Consider the following 19,303-nt stretch of genomic DNA (forward strand, 5'->3'; position numbering starts at 1 on the left):
TCACTGAGCTCAAGTACAACAGCGCAGAAACGAAAGAAGAAGAGAAACACGGGTCAAATCTGACCGCACAAAGGTGCATGACCCGCGCCGTGTCCATGTGGAGACACAAAGCCTGTGTGCCGGCTCTCAAAGAGCCCATTCAGCCGCGCTGGAGATTGGGCACCCCTCGCCCCGAGGCGCCTAAGTGAACGAGCGGGTTGAACAGCGGGCGGCTCGGTGTGCGGCTGCTACATCCTGATTGGGAGGTGATTGCAAATGTTTATCCCAGTGTGCCGATTAGAGGGCCGAGGAGAGCCACGGCGTCCCTTCGTGCTGCCGGTTGAAAATACTGACGTACGTTCTCACACCTCTTCTCTTTCTAACGTGAGCCTTCACAACAGGAAAGACGTTGTTTATGTCACAACGCTTGTTTTAGGGCAGAGAGCTTCATGTCCTGTCAAGACAATTAGCTCTGTAAAACCAGCAATATAATGTTAAAAAACGGTATGTTCCCGTTAATCGCATGCAGAAAAAGTGATTTATTTTGAATTTCACTTCCCTAAAGGCGAGTTATTGCTGCTGACTCTTTGTTCTGAACGGGCTGCACTGGATTTTGTCTTAACATGACGCTACGATTATGAAGAACATTTGTGTCCACTTGTTTGACCTTTTAGAGAGGCAACACCTCTATGCTTAGTACATATAAATAATTTGTCAATGATGGGGTGGAATCAAATACATTTATGTCAGCACAAAAAAGGAATGACACGCCCTCTCAAAATACTGAATTTTAATCTGCTCGACACACACAATGATATACAAACATTTTATGTTAGAATGCAAAAGCACAGTCTATGAATTTTTTTTTGTTATTTGCAATGTCACAGAAATCATCGGTAAAGAAAATAAATTTTCAGAAACAAAAGTAAACTTCTCCTTGGCGGTACAATGAAATGATATATTGCTATTATATGTGTTTTATTCAGCAAAAAAAGAAAAGAAAAAGCCTTCAAAAGTAAAAATCTTACGGCCGTTGTGGGATTACAAACACGATGCAGTTTCTGTTGCTGAGAGCAGTGTTCAGCAGCAACGAGCCTCAATCATTTTGATTGGTCAGAGTCAGACTGCTGTGTTGTACAAGGAGTCGACATTCAGCGAGAAATGCGAGATCGCGATCGGCTAAAGTCGGTTATATTGCGCAACCAAGATCGACCATCTGCTTGCCGGTTGGTCTCTAAGTGAGACTTTTCTGAGAAATGACATGCGTTTAAAAAAAAAAGGGAAGGCCTCTCAGAATACCATACGTGAGCCAATTTCCATGAATATCCAATTTCCAAAAAAATTTAGACAAAATTCTTTAAGACATTTTTTACCAAATATATTCAGACTTTTCTTCAAAACATTTTTTGATGCTGAAGAAAGTGGTCGACAGGATCAGACCTGACATAATATCTGGTATTTTCTGTAGATAAATCAAAATACCCTCTTCTGTTCACTTTTAATGGCTATTTACATTTGACAGAATAATTAACATGATAAATACAGTAATAAAAAGCAAATGCATCAACGGCTTCCTGCTGTGCTATGCAACATATATTCATAAAGAGGATATAATTTTGATATTTTCCGTCTTTTTTCTTCACTGACAGTAAAACACAGCTTTCATTTCACAATTCTGGATCATGACCCCTGGTTTCTGTCGTACATCTACACAAAGTTAACTTCTGATGAAATCTAATTTGTGGAAAAATTTGACTTTTTCTAATAAAAAAGACCCATCTGTCCTTCTCAGGTGTCTGTATCTCTCTGTCTTTTGTTCCTCTTCTGTCCCCCCAATCTCCTATTCTAAATCCTTGTCATTCGGCCTCCTACGCTCACTCCCCTCCCTCTGCCCCCCCCATCCCCAGGGTGTGGTAGACCCCCTCGGTAGCTTCTCCTTTCTTCAGGGCCTCGTACTCGCCTCCTTTCGCCTGTTCCCCCGATGCTCCTGGCTGCAGGGTGTCGTACTCGCTAGCTTCTCCTTTCTTCAGGGCCTGGTACTCGCCTTCTTTCGCCTGTTCCCCCGGCGCTTTTGGCTGCAGGGTGTCGTACTCGGTAGCTTCTCCTTTCTTCAGGGCCTGGTACTCGCCTTCTTTCGCCTGTTCCCCCGATGCTCCTGGCTGCAGGGTGTCGTACTCGGTAGCTTCTCCTTTCTTCAGGGCCTGGTACTCGCCTTCTTTCGGCTGTTCGCCCGACGCTCCTGGCTGCAGGGTGTCGTACTCGCCTTCACCTTGGGGACGTTTCTTCAGCACATCGTATCCGCCGTCAGCGGTGTCTCGAGATCTCAGCGGCACGTCCTCGTAAACTTGATCTAAAGATAAAAGGGATGTGCTCTTTAATTCCATATCAGTTTATTTAAAAAAAAAATGGAGAATATGTAATTGTTACTTACCAGTGGTATTTCTCCTTTTAATTATGAAACAAAAACACACACCCAGACCCACAACCACTAATAGAACCAAGATCACAACAATTGACATTGGAATGGATTTGGATTGATCTGAAAGAGAGATGGAACATCCATGAGTTGAAATGCATGTGAGATCTTCTAATGGTATAAATACGACATACTGTACATTGTCACAGGCAAAATACATCTATTTAGCATCATTTGTTGATTAGTACCTTTATTTGTCTAACTCCACAGTTCTGTGTTTGTATTAAAATGTCAAGATAAACAACGTTAAATTCAATTAGCGGGAACTCACAGATGTGGACGTTGCTGAGCGCAGACCTCCCCTCGGTCCAAACCATACGACATGCGTAGGTGCCACTCTTTTCCGGCGTCATGACCCGTTGCCTGGAACTCATAAGCAGCCATCCCTCGCCATGATAGATGTACCAGTGATAGGTGCCATTAGCACGACAACGCAGACAAGAACACGACATGCTGGAGCCTGCAGAGACCAGAACCGCCCTCATGGGAGACACTGAAAGGGGACAAAGGAGGGGACAGACTTCAGGAGTCGCCTACTAGAGGAAGAAAAGGTGTGTAAAGCCACAGAGCAAAGCTCCACTGTGTGTGTTTAATGTTTTGTGTACCTTGGACAAACACATTTTGTTCATCAGAGAACACTTGGTACGGCGGCCCGGCGCTGTGTTGCTTGTATGTGTAGGTGGCCTCGCACTTATATCTTCCACCAGTAGAGTCTGTCACATTATCGATGTGGTAGGTGAACTGCTGGCTTTCCTGAATGCTCTTAGTGTCTTTGTAGAAAACAGCGCGGATGATTCTCTCGGCGCCCCAGACGAGGCACTTTAGGGTCAGACTCTCCCCAACCACAGCGGGCAGAGGGTACATCTCCAACGCCACGTACTGCTCTGAAACTAAAGAAAAAACAATATCAGGGATTGTTCATAGTGAAGAATGTATAGCATTAAAATAACAGTCTGCCTACCTGAGGTTCTGACCAGGATTTGGTTGCTCCTGAGTTGTTGAGTACCAGTACACCAGAAAACGCTCTCTGGAGCTTCCAGTCTGTGGGTTTGAAAGACCACCCTCACTGCCTTCTCAAGGCTCCGTCTCATTGGAACCTTCTGTGTCTGTTCTCCTGTGTTGACCCAGCACTTCCATCCCTTTACACCGTCCTCATGGTCCAGCTGCAGGATGACTGAGCCTCCCTTCCGCACCACAGGCTGGCCGGTCCTGATGGTGAGCGAGGCCTTGGGAACGTAATCTGAACGGGGAAAAGATGAATAATACAAATATATCTCCCTTTTACATCACTGGGAGCTGGAGAAGCGATAGGTGTGTTTGCGTGGTGCAGTTACCCTGGACGGTGATGGGATAGTCGTCACTCTTTAGCGTGCCGCGTTCACATTGATAAATGCCTGAGTGCTTGAGTGTAGCAACTTCAATCTTCAGGGTGTGGCTCCTCTGATTTTGTTCTGTGCCGTTCATGTACCATTTCACTTCACTGCCATTGGAGCTGTCACATCTCAAACGAATTAAGTCCCCCAAAAAGATCTTCTCTAGTTGAGGTGAGATATCAACTGAGGAGGCAGGAGACCAAACAAAAGAAGACAGTTAGATGGTTTGTGTCATCACGGGGAACCACACAGGGTTGTTATGGATGAGGTAATGCAGGGAACGTGCAGAGCGGTTACCTTGTAGCTTTTGACATCTTGCAAGGAGCACAAACTCTGTAACAAAACAGAAAGAGAGGGTATTTCAGACAAAATTGTCCACTTTTTATATAACGATATTATTTTTTATAATAATGACGCTTAATCATCTGTAGCTAATGCTGTTTATTTTGTTTTCTGGGTTTGTTTGTGTTTAAAAACAATCACATTTTAGAACCGTATATATCTCCTTCCAACCTCTCCGGGTAAAAAGCATCACCACAAGACAACGTTTGACCGCGACTCGTTGAGTTCCACAGAAGCCGCCTGTGAACGCGGACATTTGAAACGTTTGCATTGAGAGCCAATGAAGTTTGCCAAACCGAGTTCCCGAGAGGGGAAAGGGTTAATAACCTTTATTATTTATATTAATGACAATACTTTTTTTTTTCTTCGAGAGGAACTCATAATAAGAGAAAAACCAAAGTTGGTGCTGAGCAGACAAAGTTAGAAGAAGAATTCAGAACATTTTTGTTAATTAGTTTTGGAAATGTTGAATAATTGATTAATTTCCTCGATCACCAAGATCCATCAAAGGCAAAAAAAAAAGCAATATCAAATCCCCTAAACTCCAAGCAGGCATGAACTCTCTCTCTATTTGTCTGTATGTATATATAAATATGTATGTATATAAACCAACTTTTGACCCCAGCAATCGCGGTTTAGTTTCACTGGATCTTACCTGCCAGGAGCAGCAGGCGCTGTATTGCCCTCATGTCTCTGTCGTAGAGACGCAGACGAGCAGTGAGGGGCTGTGCGGTGTGACGGGATGCTTTAAACGTCTGTTTTGAGTCACGTTGAGGAAGTTGCTGTCGGGGCTGAGCCGAATGCGCCAAGAAACGCTACATTGGTTATTAAGTATACTTCCCCTCTGCAACCATATTCCCCTAAATGGCTTTCCAAGTAGCAAACCGAACCTCCCCTTAAATGAACTTAACTAGTACTTTGTTAATTGTGACAGAGGAAGAGAGACAACCACTTAAAAACTTACGTAAAAACTTTGCCTTTGAAAATACTGAGTGAAACTGTAAGGAAGCACAGCAGCTCCTTCTTAGGAAAGACTGAGTGGATTTAAAGTAAAAATAGAATGATAAGCAAGTACTGGAAGTTGATGACTTCTTTGCATCTTTGCAGATTCCACATAATATTTTTAAACATAAACCAATGGTAATGTGCAGAAAGGCTTTACCAGGCAAAATGTACAGTTTGAGAACCACAGTTAAACTAAGATGGCAAACTAGAAACTATTTTACATGCAGCATTCCATTGTGTGTCTAACATACTTTTCAATAAATGTTCCTCTTTTAAAAGTTTCCGTTGCTGAGAGAAGTGTTCAGCAGCAACGAGGCTTCGCTCACTGGAGGTCAAGACAGACTCAATCATTTTGATTGGTCAAAGTCAGACTGCTATGTTGTACAAGGAGTCGACATTCAGCGAGAAATGCGAAATTGGGTTTGGCTAAAGTCGGTTATATTGCGCAACCCAGATCGACAATCTGCTTGCCAGTTGGTCTCTAAGTGAGACTTTTCTGAGAAATGACATGCGTTTTTTTCAACATAACATTCATGGACTTTTTTTCACATTTTTTGAAATAGCGTTGGACATGTCCTCGCTACTCCTTGCACGTCGGGGCACTGGCTTACAAATGCGGCCGATGCAGATGACTGGTTTAAGGACCAGGGTAACTAAGTGCACGTCTGAAAAAATAACCAATGTTCTCAATGTACTTGAAAGTATTGGTCTACTTTAAAAAAAACTAGTTTACAGAAGGTCTACTTACCTATAGGCTACCTGAATTTCTGAAAGTACTATATTTCTAAATATGCTATTGCTACACTTATCTGCTGGAATTGGTTGAACAAAAATAAAAATCCATGTGAAAAAAATTACTTCTCACTGTTCTCAGGTCAAATATTTATGCAATTAAAATGCGATTAATTTCGATTAATTAATTACAAAAGCCTCTAATTAATTAGATTAATATTTTTAATCGAGTCCCGGCCCTAATAATATATATATTATATATTATATTATATATATTGACCTTACATATATTTTTTTATAATAATTTTTTACCTATTTGTTACATGTCCCCATGTTTTGTCTCTATGCCTTTAACTGTGAGTGGGGGTAGTGTTTTGTTTTTTTCATGGCTTACAGGTGTGCAGTGCTGGTTGGCTGTTGGCGAGGAGGCGTGACCGTATAAGACCTGGGAAGCAATCAGCTAACGAGCTGGTGGCCTATTTAACCAGCCTGGTTGATGAACAGAGGAGAGAGAGAAAGGAGAGGCGAGGCTGTGGGATTTTTGTATGGCCTGGCGGATATTGTTTTGTTAGGGATCTGGTCGAGTGAGACCCAATTGTACTCTACCTCAGTTTTGGAGAAGGGGTAGGTAGTTCTGCCCATGGGTGTACATTTCCATCACGTAGGTAAAACTTTGTTACACACACTAAGTTAGCTGGGTGGGGTCACCCCTGTAGTTTTTGCAATAGAGAGGTGAGCTGGTTAGGGATAGATTGGGTTAGGCAGGGAAAGGGGTGTAGAACAAAAGGGACCTTTTGTTTATTTCATTACTTTGACCCCAGCCCCCACAATCCCCTTCTCCTCCCTTATTTGGTTGTGTGTGTACTTTTTGTTTTTGTTTGTCACCTACTAAATGTCCCACGAGGACCAAACACAAGTTTTGCGTGTCATGCCTCTTTATTTGTTTCAGCTGCACCCCCCCCCACACACTACTTCACTGTCCACCGCTAGTTATACAGGGTGCGCCACCCCACGTTTTTACGTTTCCCACCTGTAAAACGAGTTCCAACCTAGGTGGGAACGTAACACTATTATTTAAAAAAAATCTTATCTGTGACATTTTTTGACCCTACATATTTTGACTTTTTTCACAATATTTTCTTTCCCATGACATGACTGGAATGATCTTAGATGGAGCAACCTACACGTCCCTGTCACTAATGCCAAATGCCCCAAATTTCTGTACTTTAAACCTTATCTGGGTTCAACCCTCAAGGGACATGGTGGCTCTTACTAAATCCTTTTTTAGTTTTGGGTAACTGACATTTAGAAAAAATCATAATGGGATATTGCCCCAGAGACGGATTGGTGCATCTTGGAGGATCAACCATGCTATTCATTCTTCCTGCATTGGTAAAGGCACAAGTGAGTTGAATTTGAATGTAACAGAGAATTGGAGGGTGGATGCACTGAAAAGGGTAAACAAATCTACACCCTGTGCCAGACTGTCAGTTTAAGGTTGTCCACAGGATGGCCTGAAGTAGACAAACATGTGATTGTCTTGAAAAATGCCCTCAGAGGCTGTAATAAGTTTCATGTCAGTGCGACCACTGAATGAGACACATCGGCTCATCTTTACTGACTCATCCGGCCTTCTCTCCCGTCAAAAAGGTGGAACCCTATAGGCTACGTAGCATGGCTAATAAGTGCTAAAAGGCTAAAGCAATTAACATCAAATTCAATTCGTCAGCAAAAGATTCTTCATCATTCTTGACAATGCCATCATAACTCGAAACTAAAATGGTACGACTTGTGACTCGATTTGAGACTTGTTGGCTGTGACTTGTGACTCGACTTGGGACTTGCTTCGTCTTTGACTCGACTCGGGACGCGAGGGCAATGACTTGAGACTTGCCTAACAGTGACTTGTTCCCACCTCTGGTGGCTACGTAGCATGGCTAATAAGTGCTAAAAGGCTAAAGCAAAGCAATTAACATCAAATTCAATTCGTCAGCAAAAGATTCTTCATCATAACTCAAGTGAACGCGCCTTGTGTTTCTGCATAACCCCTAGGGTTCACTTCTCAGAAACAACCGTGGGGACAATGCCCCCACTACTACCTCCGCGGTAGTGTGCTCAAGACTTGGCACGAGCGGGATTTGAACCCACTGGCGGTGCGCACAGAGGCTTCTGGGCTCTAGCTTGCACCCCTACACTACCAGTCCTGGTCACATTTTGGCAACTTTGATTCTCCTATTTAACCTTGAGCATGTGAGTTAAACCTCAAAAATCTTTTTAAATGCTTTTTCCTCATGTGGGCTTGAACCCACAACCTTCAGTTGTAGTCCAGAGGCTTATGTCAGCAGCTCTTCCACTGTGCTACTTCACCACACACTAACCAACCCTTTGTTTGTTGTATTTAACCTTGAGCATGTGAGCTAAACCTCAAAACTCTTTTTAAATGCTATTTCCACATCTGGGCTTGAACCCACAACCTTCAAGTGCAGTGCAGGGGCTTATGTCAGCAGCTCTTCCACTGTGCTACTTCACCACACACTAACCAACCCTTTGTTTGTTGTATTTAACCTTGAGCATGTGAGCTAAACCTCAAAACTCTTTTTAAATGCTATTTCCACATCTGGGCTTGAACCCACAACCTTCAAGTGCAGTGCAGGGGCTTATGTCAGCAGCTCTTCCACTGTGCTACTTCACCACACACTAACCAACCCTTTGTTTGTTGTATTTAACCTTGAGCATGTGAGCTAAACCTCAAAACTCTTTTTAAATGCTATTTCCACATCTGGGCTTGAACCCACAACCTTCAAGTGCAGTGCAGGGGCTTATGTCAGCAGCTCTTCCACTGTGCTACTTCACCACACACTAACCAAACCTTTGTTTGTTGTATTTAACCTTGAGCTTGCTACTCAAACATGAAGTAAAGCCCAAGACTGGACATGCCTCATTGTGTCCGTTTCTCATATTAGACCTTGGGATTGTTTACTAAACCTCAAAAACTGTTTCAAAGTTTACAGTTTGAAGCCCTGACTGCAACCAAACCCTCCTTCTGAGAGAGCAGGTTTGAACTGAGGATCCTCCACACTTCAGTCTTCCTGCTATCTCCCTGCACTGTTCCACCAGACACCTGTTGATGCTTTTGAATCCAACCTCAATTCTCATAGATTCTCAGGCTGGAATTCACAACCGTTCCATACCGTTATAATAGAATTGCAGGTCAAGTAAAGTCATATAATGGCATTTCTAATAAAGCCCTAGTTGATTTCACTACTTTTATGCTGTGATCCTTAATTCACTTTTTTCGACATGTGTGCTGATGCCCGCGTGTGAATTGAGAGGATCCATACCGACTCCCCTATGGAGCTAAACCAGTCTGAGGGTCCTCCTCAGCTGAGTGGAGAATAAATCCCGGAAGAAATAAACACGTTTGACACACGGCACCTTGAGGAGAGAGAATCAAATCCCAAATGTGGATCAGGAAGGTCTGCTTTGATTCCACTAGAGACACGAGAACTGATGATTCACAGTGTCACTGTTTGTTTAATTTAAAATTAGGGCTTGTAAAATAAGTATCACCTCAACGCCAAACAATTAGCAGCTAGCGTGGACGTTAGCCCGACTCCGAGTACACAGACCCACACCCAGCCCACACTGCACCAGATAACTGGTTTAAGTATTTATGTATTTTGTCTTTTTTTTAAAAACATTTGTTCACCCAATATTTTTTGAGTTAACTTAACAAGACAGTTGTATATTGTTACGGGTAATACAGCACGTTTATTTCAGTACACTGTGGCTTTGACTCACACACACACACACACACACGAAATGGTGACTTAGTGTATCACACATTTTAGAAAAGCACGACATGTTTTTTTCCATCTCATTAACGCTCATGTATTTTTACCCTGCATATAAATAATATTACATACAAGCCAAATTACTTCCGCGTCCAACAGATTGGTGTGTCAGCAAAATGCACGCCTGAGCTTATCTGCCGAAAAGGCGGAAACATTTACTGGCACGTATCATGTCAAACCCCGAATGTGATGTTTCAGCTTTTTCTGGTTCTACGGGGACTTTCCATAATTACTGTAGTCAGAAACATTCGTCTACAAAAAGCTTAATTTTCATACTTTTTATAAAGCTAAATATTGACTTAGTGTATTACCTTTTTTAAAATGTACTTATAATACTACTTATTATATTTCCATTTATATACCCTTTTTTTACAACAGGAAGATAAACCCAGATGAGCCCACAGCACGAAAGTTGAGACACGTTTTATGCAAAATGTTCAGAGAACTAGAAAACAGCCAATAGTGACATATTTCTAAGAGAGCAACTTTCTGAGAACTGTTTTCTTTTCTCACCTTTTGCAAACAGAAACTGTTCTCTGGATCAGTGACTTGAAATGGCCACCAGAGTCCAGCACCGCAACGGTTTCATTCTCGGGAAAATTATTCAGGAAAAAAGGTATTGAAGCAGGTTCAAGCCATTTTTGTTGCTGTATGTATCCTTTTTATTGTACACGTACAATATATTAACAGTATATTTTAATATTGATATAAATGTTTCACAGTGTATACGCTTAATTTAAGCCAGACACATTTCAAGTGTAATGCAAAACCTTCTCTGTGCTACCGAGCTTCTATTTCATAAATCAATCATTTTCTTTCTACTGTCTTCTTCTGCTTTTGTTTTCATTTTCTTTCCTGACTCATACTCTACTAAGTAAATGCAATCAATAAAACACTCTGCACAAAAAGAAAAAAAGAAAGAGTCCCTCGCTCGCCTGTTCTCACTGTGGACCGTCTGCCCGTGACCCACTTTTCTCTCCTTGTCTTTGGCCAGAAAAACGTTCCCACGGGGGAAAGCTAGTGTCTCGTTCTCACAATAACGACAATGGGCAACAAGCGCACCGGGGTGGGAGGAAATGTGCTGAATACACCGGACGCGGAGTGGTGCGCCATTAAAGGAGAGCACCCTCCAGAGTCACAATGCAGGTGTCATGTCGCACAAGGGGCAGGATATGACTGAGTTAATGTGTTTTAACCCAGCAAACCTTCTTATGTTCTCTGTGCTGCTCTTTGATGGGCTCTAAGAGCGACCATTAGGCAAGAAAAAGGGCAGTTACCACTCAACCACTTCACTGAAGAATTATTACATAAACTTATTTGGTATCATCCCACATATTAAAAACTGAATATATCATTTCTTATATAAGTTGTGCCCTTTGTGGTTCTATTGTATACTGATGATCCATCAGAGCTGAACCGACTTACTAATTATTAATGTTGTACCTTCCTATAATGCTTCTCTCCCACATTTTGACTAATGATGTGAAAAGGCCTCCCAAAAATACACAAATCCAAACTATTCGTGCGATCAGTGGACTTAAGCTTTAAATCGCCCACAGAACTTCCTCTGATGAAACTATAATCTACATTTTCTTGGCGGCTGAGTACGTTTAAACTGAAGTTCAGTTTTTCCTAACGCTCCTTTTCTTTAATGTGTCAAAACCAAGAACCGAGCATTCACACCCTCTTTATGCAGGTGATAGGGCAGGTGTGAAGAAGAGGAGATATCCGGTCTGGTCGAGACCTTATTTCCATCTGACAGCTTCCAGACAAGTGCAACCGTTATAGAGTGTACTGTCATGCCCCTTTCTACTTCTGTTATAATACCGTGCTGTCCGTAAAATCACACAGAGGTTGCGTTATGTGTTAAGATAAGTTATTGTTAAATTACCCCTTGATTGAGCCCATTTGCATGGGAGAAGGGATATTCTCAATGAATATTTATGAAATGGTCAGTTCACCCTAAATACTAATACAGTTGACTGAAATGGAGAGGAAAGGAGAGGATGAAAAAGTGTTGGACAAAAAGGACGAAGTGAGAGTGATGAGGAGAGAAATGGGGATAATTTAATAGAAGAGCACCTATATCTTTTTTAAAAAGCTTAAAGAGGGACCGACACATGTGGAAGTACAAAGATCAATCTAACAGTGAGAGAGAGAGAGAGAGCGCTCTCTGCTGGGCATTGAGTAGGGGAAATGTGTGTGTGTGTGTGAGTCAAAACACGAAAGACAGACTGCACAATGCAATGGCTCGGGTTGGCTCACACCGATGCACATGTAAAGAACTGTTGAAATGCAATCAGGTAACGCAACAAAGTAACGCAAGGAAGTAACGCAAGGAAGTAACGCAACAAAGTAACGCAACAAAGTAACGCAACAAAGTAACGCAACAAAGTAACGCAACAAAGTAACGTAACAAAGTAACTAGGGTTTCCACCCGTCCCTTAAAATACGGGGTTTACACGCCCATCCTCACTCAGTCCGACAACCTCCCAGTGGCTGACATATCAACAAGGAGGCTGCATCCATCATGGTTCCCCCATGTTCGCCACTGATGTCCAACTCATAACCGCCTCTCGTCTTACTGGGCAGCTTTGAAGAGCTTCCACAACCATACGAGTAACCTTTCCGTCGTTAGATCTGGTCTACGTTACAGGTTTTGATACATTTGCTCCTTCCAAGATGGTCATCAATCGTTTATCGCTTCAACCCTCACGCTCAACACACGACGCCGTACTTGCATGTCCAACTTCCTCTCCTGTCTTTCAGAAGACACCACGACATTCCACTTAAAGCAAACAAAAACCAACAAATCAGGCTGACCTACACCGTCTTTACTTTAAGACACAGACAACCCATCCGACCGCTAGACGGAATCTCATCGCTCACGTCTCGCAAATAAAATTGTTAAGCGCATTCAGTTGGTGGCGTCGTCCCTGCTGGTGAAAGTGATTTGGTTTAAATTTCACTCCCCAAAAGGTGAGTCATGGCTGCTGGCTCTTTCTGAACTGGCTGCACTGGATTTTGTCTTAACATGACACAACGATTATGAAGAACATTTGAGTCCACATGTTTGACCTTTGTCTTCTATCTTCATCACAAACATTGAGAGAGGTAACACCTGTATGCTTAATACATATAAATGATTTGTCATTAATTGGATGGAGTCAAAAACATTTTTTTCAGCACACAAAAGGAATGACGCTCCCTCTCAATATACTGGATTTTAATCTGATATCTGCTCGACACACACAATGAGATAAATATATTTTATGCTAGAATGCAAAAGCACAGACTATGTGCATTATATGCAAGTATATATTGCTACCATATTTGTATTGTTCTGAGCACTATAAACTTGAAACTGCAACACACATTTGGGCCTCCCTTCGGCTGGGACCTTCCTGCGCCACCTCATATCTGCCGACAATAGTAGTTCTCTTATAAATTACATAAATGAAGTAACCAAACAGTAATGCAAGAAACACAGCAATCACAGCAATTACAGTAAAAATTGGAATGGGTTTGGACAGATCTGAAACAGAGAAGGAACATGAGTTGAAATGCTTGTGACTGAGAACTTCTAATGGTAAATATGAGTTAAATTGTCCCCATTTGTCATTATTTTAATATTGATATGTATATATTTAGCGGTTTAGTATTATTCTTCTATAAAGTTAATGTGATGCCAAAGTTTCCGATGTATCCCGGGTTAAGATCCTAAAACAATGTTCTGCAATTCTCACAATGCAAATCTATTTAACATCATTTGTTGATTAATACCTTTATTTGTCTAACTACACAGTTTTCAGTTTTTGTAGTAATGTCAAGGGAAACAACTTTAAATTCAATTAGCAGGAACTCACAGATGTGGACGTTGCTGAGCGCAGACCTCCCCTCGGTCCAAACCATACGACATGCGTAGGTGCCACTCTTTTCTGGCGTCATGACCTGTTGCCTGGAACTCATAAGCAGCCATCCCTCGCCATGATAGCTGTACCAGCGATAGGTGCCATTAGCAGGACAACGCAGACAAGAACACAACATGATAGAGCCTGCAGAGACCAGATCCGCCCTCATGGGAGACACTGAAAGGGGACAAAGGAGGGGACAGACTTCAGGAGTCGCCTACTAGAGGAAGAAAAGGTGTGTAAAGCAACAGAGCAAAGCTCCACTGTGTGTGTTTAATGTTTTGTGTACCTTGGACAAACACATTTTGTTCATCAGAGAACACTTGGTACGGCGGCCCGGCGCTGTGTTGCTTGTATGTGTAGGTGGCCTCGCACTTATATCTTCCACCAGTAGAGTCTGTCACATTATCAATGTGGTAGGTGAACTGCTGGCTGGCCTGAAATTTTGCATTGTCTTTGTAGAAAACAGCGCGAATGATTTTTTCGGCGCCCCAGACGAGGCACTTTAGGGTCAGACTCTCCCCAACCACAGCGGGCAGAGGGTACATCTCCAACGCCACGTACTGCTCTGAAACTAAAGAAAAAACAATATCAGGGATTGTTCATAGTGAAGAATGTATAGCATTAAAATAACAGTCTGCCTACCTGAGGTTCTGACCAGGATTTGGTTGCTCCTGAGTTGTTGAGTACCAGTACACCAGAAAACGCTCTCTGGAACTTCCAGTTTGTAGGTTTGAAAGACCACACTCACTGCCTTCTCATGGCTCCGTCTCATTCGAACCCTCTGAGTCTGTTCTCCTGTGTTGACCCAGCACTTCCATCCCTTTACACCGTCCTCATGGTCCAGCTGCAGGATGACTGAGCCTCCATTCCGCACCACAGGCTGGCCGGTCCTGATGGTGAGCGAGGCCTTGGGAGCGTAATCTGAACGGGGAAAAGATGAATAATACAAATATATCTCCCTTTTACATCACTGGGAGCTGGAGCAGCTATACGTGTGTTTGCGTGATGCAGTTACCCAGGACGGTGATGGAATAGTTGTCACTCTTTAGCCCGTCGCGCTCACATTTATAAATGCCTGAGTGCTTGAGTGCAGCAACTTCAATCTTCAGGGTGTGGCTCCTCTGATTTTGTTCTGTCCCGTTCATGTACCATTTCACTTCACTGCCAGTGGAGCTGCCACATCTCAGATGAATTAAGTCCCCCAAAAAGATCTTCTCTAGTTGAGGTGAGATATCAACTGAGGAGGCAGGAGACCAAACAAAATAAGACAATCAAATGGTTTGTGTCATCACAGAAAACCACACAGGGTTGTTATGGATGAGGTAATGCAGGGAACGTGCAGAGCGGTTTACCTTGTAGCTTTTGACATCTTGCAAAGAGCACAAACTCTGTAACAGAAAAAGAGGTATTATTTAATATAAATGTCTGTAATAATACACAGCTAACTGTAGTCTCTTCCATGAAGAACAGGGGATTTCAGACAAAATGATCCACTTTTTATAAAAGGAACTAATAAGAGAAAAAACACTGTTAGTGCTGAGCAGACAAAGTTCAAAACCTAAGAACAAGAATTGAGAACAGCTGCCCTTTGTAGTCTTTTGTCATTTAGTTTGTTTTCGGAGATTTGAATTGATCGATTCATCTTTTTTTCAATCTCCAAGAACCACCAAAGGCTCTACTCTTAGTTTACTCTACAAAATGTGAAATTTGTTTTACCGCATAGATGATAACAAAATGGCTAATAAAGTAATATCAAATTACACAAAACTAGAAGCAGTCATGTGTGAAATTCATTAAAGACTAGCAATAATAATTATAATAAAGAATACACAAAATCATCAGCTGAAAAGGGACAGTTGTCCTTCTCCCCTAGAGGAACAGGAAGATCTGACTATGCTTCTTGGGGTAAAGAGAGGCTTTTAATACCCATAGGAGCTCCACAATGCCCAAACCGCGGGACGACACCGTTCCGGGGGACCAGAAAGCATACAGAACAAGTTTGAGGTCCTCTGCTGGAACTGTTGCCCCAGCAACCCGACCCCAGATAAGCGGTTGAAAATGTCTGATGAACTCTTAACCCCAGCGATCCTGGTTTAGTTTCACTGGATCTCACCTGCCAGGAGCAGCAGACGTTGCATTGCCCTCATCGCTCTGTCGGAGAGAAGAGAAGCAGTGATGAGCTGTGGAGTGTGACTGGACCCTAAAACGTCTGTTTTGAGTCATCATTGAGGATCAGTGGAGTCAATCCTTAGAACGGAAACAGAACATCTTCTGTTGAAACTTAAATCAACATATTCTTAGCGGCTGAGTACGTTTAAACTGAAGTACATTGTTTGAAACCTCCTCCTAACGCTTCTTTAACAAGTCAAAACCAACAACCCAACATTCACACCCTCTTAATGCAATGATAAGGCAGGTGTGAAGAAGGAGACATTAGGTTTGTTTGAGATTCCGTTTCTTCCATTCTTCCATCACCTGAAAAGTGAACCACTAGGGAGATTATTTCCGTCATAGAGTGTGATGTCATGTCTTTTTCTACTTCTGTTTTAATACAGTAAGGTCACAGTAAGGTCGGGTTATGTGTTGAAATCATTTATTGTTAAGTTCCTCCACTGAGGTCCAGGGCATGAGGAGAAGACAGTGTAAAAAAACTGTCACGGTCTGGGTTCTTGTCTTGTTCTATTTTGTTGTTTCATGTCTTTTGTATTCCTGGGTAACTTCACTTCCTGCCTCGTCCTGTCTTCCCCTGTGATTGTCTGCCGTGCCTGATTGTTTCCAGCTGTGTCCAATCACCTGCACCTTCCATGTGTATTTAAGCGCTGTGAGTCTCTTGTCGCGTCATTGTCGTCTACACTACATGTGCCTCAGTTACATCTTGTCTCTTCAGGTAGTTTTGGTAAGATCCTTGTTTTTTTTCCCTCTTTTCTCGGGTGGAGTGGTTTTGAGTTTAATTTGACTATTTCAAGAATAGTTTTTTGCCTTTTATATTCCTGAACTCTGCGCCTGAGGCCTCCCTCCTAGCCCACGATCCGCAACGTACTGACACAATCCTGCAATGGATGAATACAGAAAAGAATCATTTTTTAAACTGAAATGATCACAATGCAAAAACAGAAAATACTTTATTTTAAAGGCAACACTGATTTACAGCAGAAATAATTTAACATGAAAGACTCATTTGAATGGCAACCAACGTGTCTATGTGCATACCACCACCTTCTGTACCGGAGTGCGCTGAATTAGTGTATACTGTTAATTAATTACCACTTGTAACTAGATCCACCGTTTCTTTGACAAATTGCAGCAGTGCCCTGAAGCACTGAGCCTCCCCTGTTCCACTGCAGAACTCCCTCCACACTCCACCTTCCACCCAGCTGGCAAGTTATAACCATCAACATGTTTCTTTCAGTGTTTTATTTTGGGCACTTCATCATAAGAAGCTCCACGTCTTCAGTCTCGTTGCAAATATCACACTTATCTGATCCCATTTTTGCCATTAAAAAGAGTTGAGTTCAGTCATGTGTGACCCAATCCTAACCGTGTTATAATGACCTCCTCTCTCCAAAACTTCCCTAGATGGCTTTACATTTGTGGATTTTTGGATCTTATGATAATACCTTTCTTTGCCATTGTCCTACTTCCTCTCTTATTACAGATTTTACTTCCCCTTTACCAAAAGGAATGTTTGGTATTTCCACTTTTTTGATCTCATTTCCTCTACACCTACGTGCGCAGGAATCCAGCACATTTGAAGACTTACACAGACTCTTTTGAGCCTCAACATTAACTCTTGTGTTGGTTGTTTTTCTCTCTCAGGCCTGACCTCTTCCACCCACTGAAGCCCCGAGATTATTGCCGTAACTTCAGCGGTGAAGACGAGACAGTCTGACAGCAATTCTTTTGCATATAGACCTACTGAATTCTGTTATGAATACCGCTGACCCTACGTGCCCACTCCCATTGTCTTTTGATTAAGGAAAGTCCAGGTCCTGTATTGAGATCCTATATCAAGAGGTGCACCTTCATCCTTTTTAACTTCCATATGTGCTGCTAAAATGTTAGTTTTCTCTGTGCAGTTCGTATAAATCAATCCAATATTCTCCAGTTACGGCAACTGGGATCAAAACTGAATTCCTTTCCCCACTCCTTTTTGATCAAGGTCCAAACATCACGCAACTCTTTTTCTTTGTTAGAAGAACAGAGTGGCCTCCATGCATTCCTCTTGGATGACTTAATGATTCCTAGTGCACTTCCTAGCAACTTTCTTTGGTAGTCAAATTATCTTCTGTCAGAAGGCTTCTTACCTTTGTGAAGGCACGATTTCGTTCTGCAATAGCATCTCCACATTCCTCATTCCAGCATGGTACCATTTTAGTTTTCCCATTCAACTCAATCTTCGGAATGCATGTTGATGCCGAAGAAGAAATCATCGAGGACCCTCACGCAGCTGTTCACATCAGCCTCAAACCGTATGTCATCGCTGTATTGTTAAAATGTTCCCCAGTTGGCTTTAGGAAAACACTATCTGTATTACCCTTCTGTGTAAAGATACTACAATTTAATGAGCGTAATGGTCCCTTCCTATGTCAGAATCCTACATTATATTCCGTTCACACATTACTATATATATATATATATATATATATATATACATGGATTTTATTTTTGGTTTGGGCCAGTCAATCAGTTTCAGTTTCAGTTCCAGCTGAGACAAGCGTAGAAGTGGATGGGACGTTATTACCGAGTGTATATAATCCACGTTTCAAAAACATTTAGACTATTTGTGAAATTATTTTTTTAATATAATAAACAACAAAAATATATTTTCTTATTTTTCATCGCTTAAGGATTGCCCTCTATGGACCAGCTCAGTGTGTAACACCATTAATGTGAAGTGTCACAGGATGAATCGGTAGTTAGAGCCAGCTGTTGCCCATAGCAGGTCTCAGCAGAGCAGGGTGGGTAAAGGTTGACCCCCCCCCTCCCCCCCTTTAAAAGGCCCTGTCTTACCTGTCCGTGTGGCGGCCGTGTTGCTGCTCCGTGATCCGGACGAGGACCGAGCAGATCGGAGTTACAGCTCCAACCAGCTTCTGAGCTGCTGTGCGGTCCCCTGGACGCGCAGCAGCGGGTGACGTCACCGCGTCCAGGAAAGCGCCATCGAGCCTTCAACGGAAAGTTTTCTTTTTGGTTTCGTTTTTTATTTTCTCTTGTGGGGATTCGACGGTCGATTCCCATTCGTTGGACTTCGATGTGGTCTGTCGTAGCCATTGGGGTCCCAAGGTCCTAGTTACTGTACCCAGTGAGCACAAGACGTTATTTCAACGTTGAAATATGGTTGAAATCGGGTTGAAATGAGGTCTGAACGTCGAAGACCTCACTTCAACGTCTTTTCAACCGGCGAAAAAGTGCGTGAAACATCAACGTGCTAGAAAAGGGTAAATTTCTCGATGATGTGTCATGTTGTAACGTAAGGTTGAAAGAGAGACGATAATATCATTAAGATTATCATAATAATGAATGAAGTGGTCGGCGAAATTTGGTCTACGCAAAGACGTGATTTCAACGCATTTAAGATTTTTCTCAAAACGTCATGAATATGGAAATACAGAGTGTGTGTCGTTATCAATA

The 19,303-nt window shown here is 42.4% G+C and overlaps 1 protein-coding gene across 1 annotated transcript; it reads right to left on the minus strand.

Annotated features, from left to right (window-relative positions):
• Positions 1 to 752: 752 nt before the first annotated feature.
• Positions 753 to 18,832, minus strand: LOC119212782 (uncharacterized). The gene is made up of 9 exons (XM_062560020.1): positions 18,686 to 18,832; positions 15,789 to 15,826; positions 4,126 to 4,161; positions 3,790 to 4,011; positions 3,417 to 3,695; positions 3,061 to 3,345; positions 2,727 to 2,948; positions 2,411 to 2,518; positions 753 to 2,329 (listed from the first exon to the last, which is right to left on the minus strand). Exons 2-9 carry the CDS (start codon positions 15,820 to 15,822, stop codon positions 1,854 to 1,856), a joined length of 1,662 nt encoding a protein of 553 aa, XP_062416004.1. The 5' UTR covers positions 15,823 to 15,826; positions 18,686 to 18,832; the 3' UTR covers positions 753 to 1,853.
• Between the last annotated feature and the right edge of the window lie 471 nt (positions 18,833 to 19,303).

This window comes from Pungitius pungitius, chromosome 21 (genome assembly GCF_949316345.1).
Source record: "Pungitius pungitius chromosome 21, fPunPun2.1, whole genome shotgun sequence".
NCBI classification, from domain to species: Eukaryota; Metazoa; Chordata; class Actinopteri; order Perciformes; family Gasterosteidae; genus Pungitius; species Pungitius pungitius.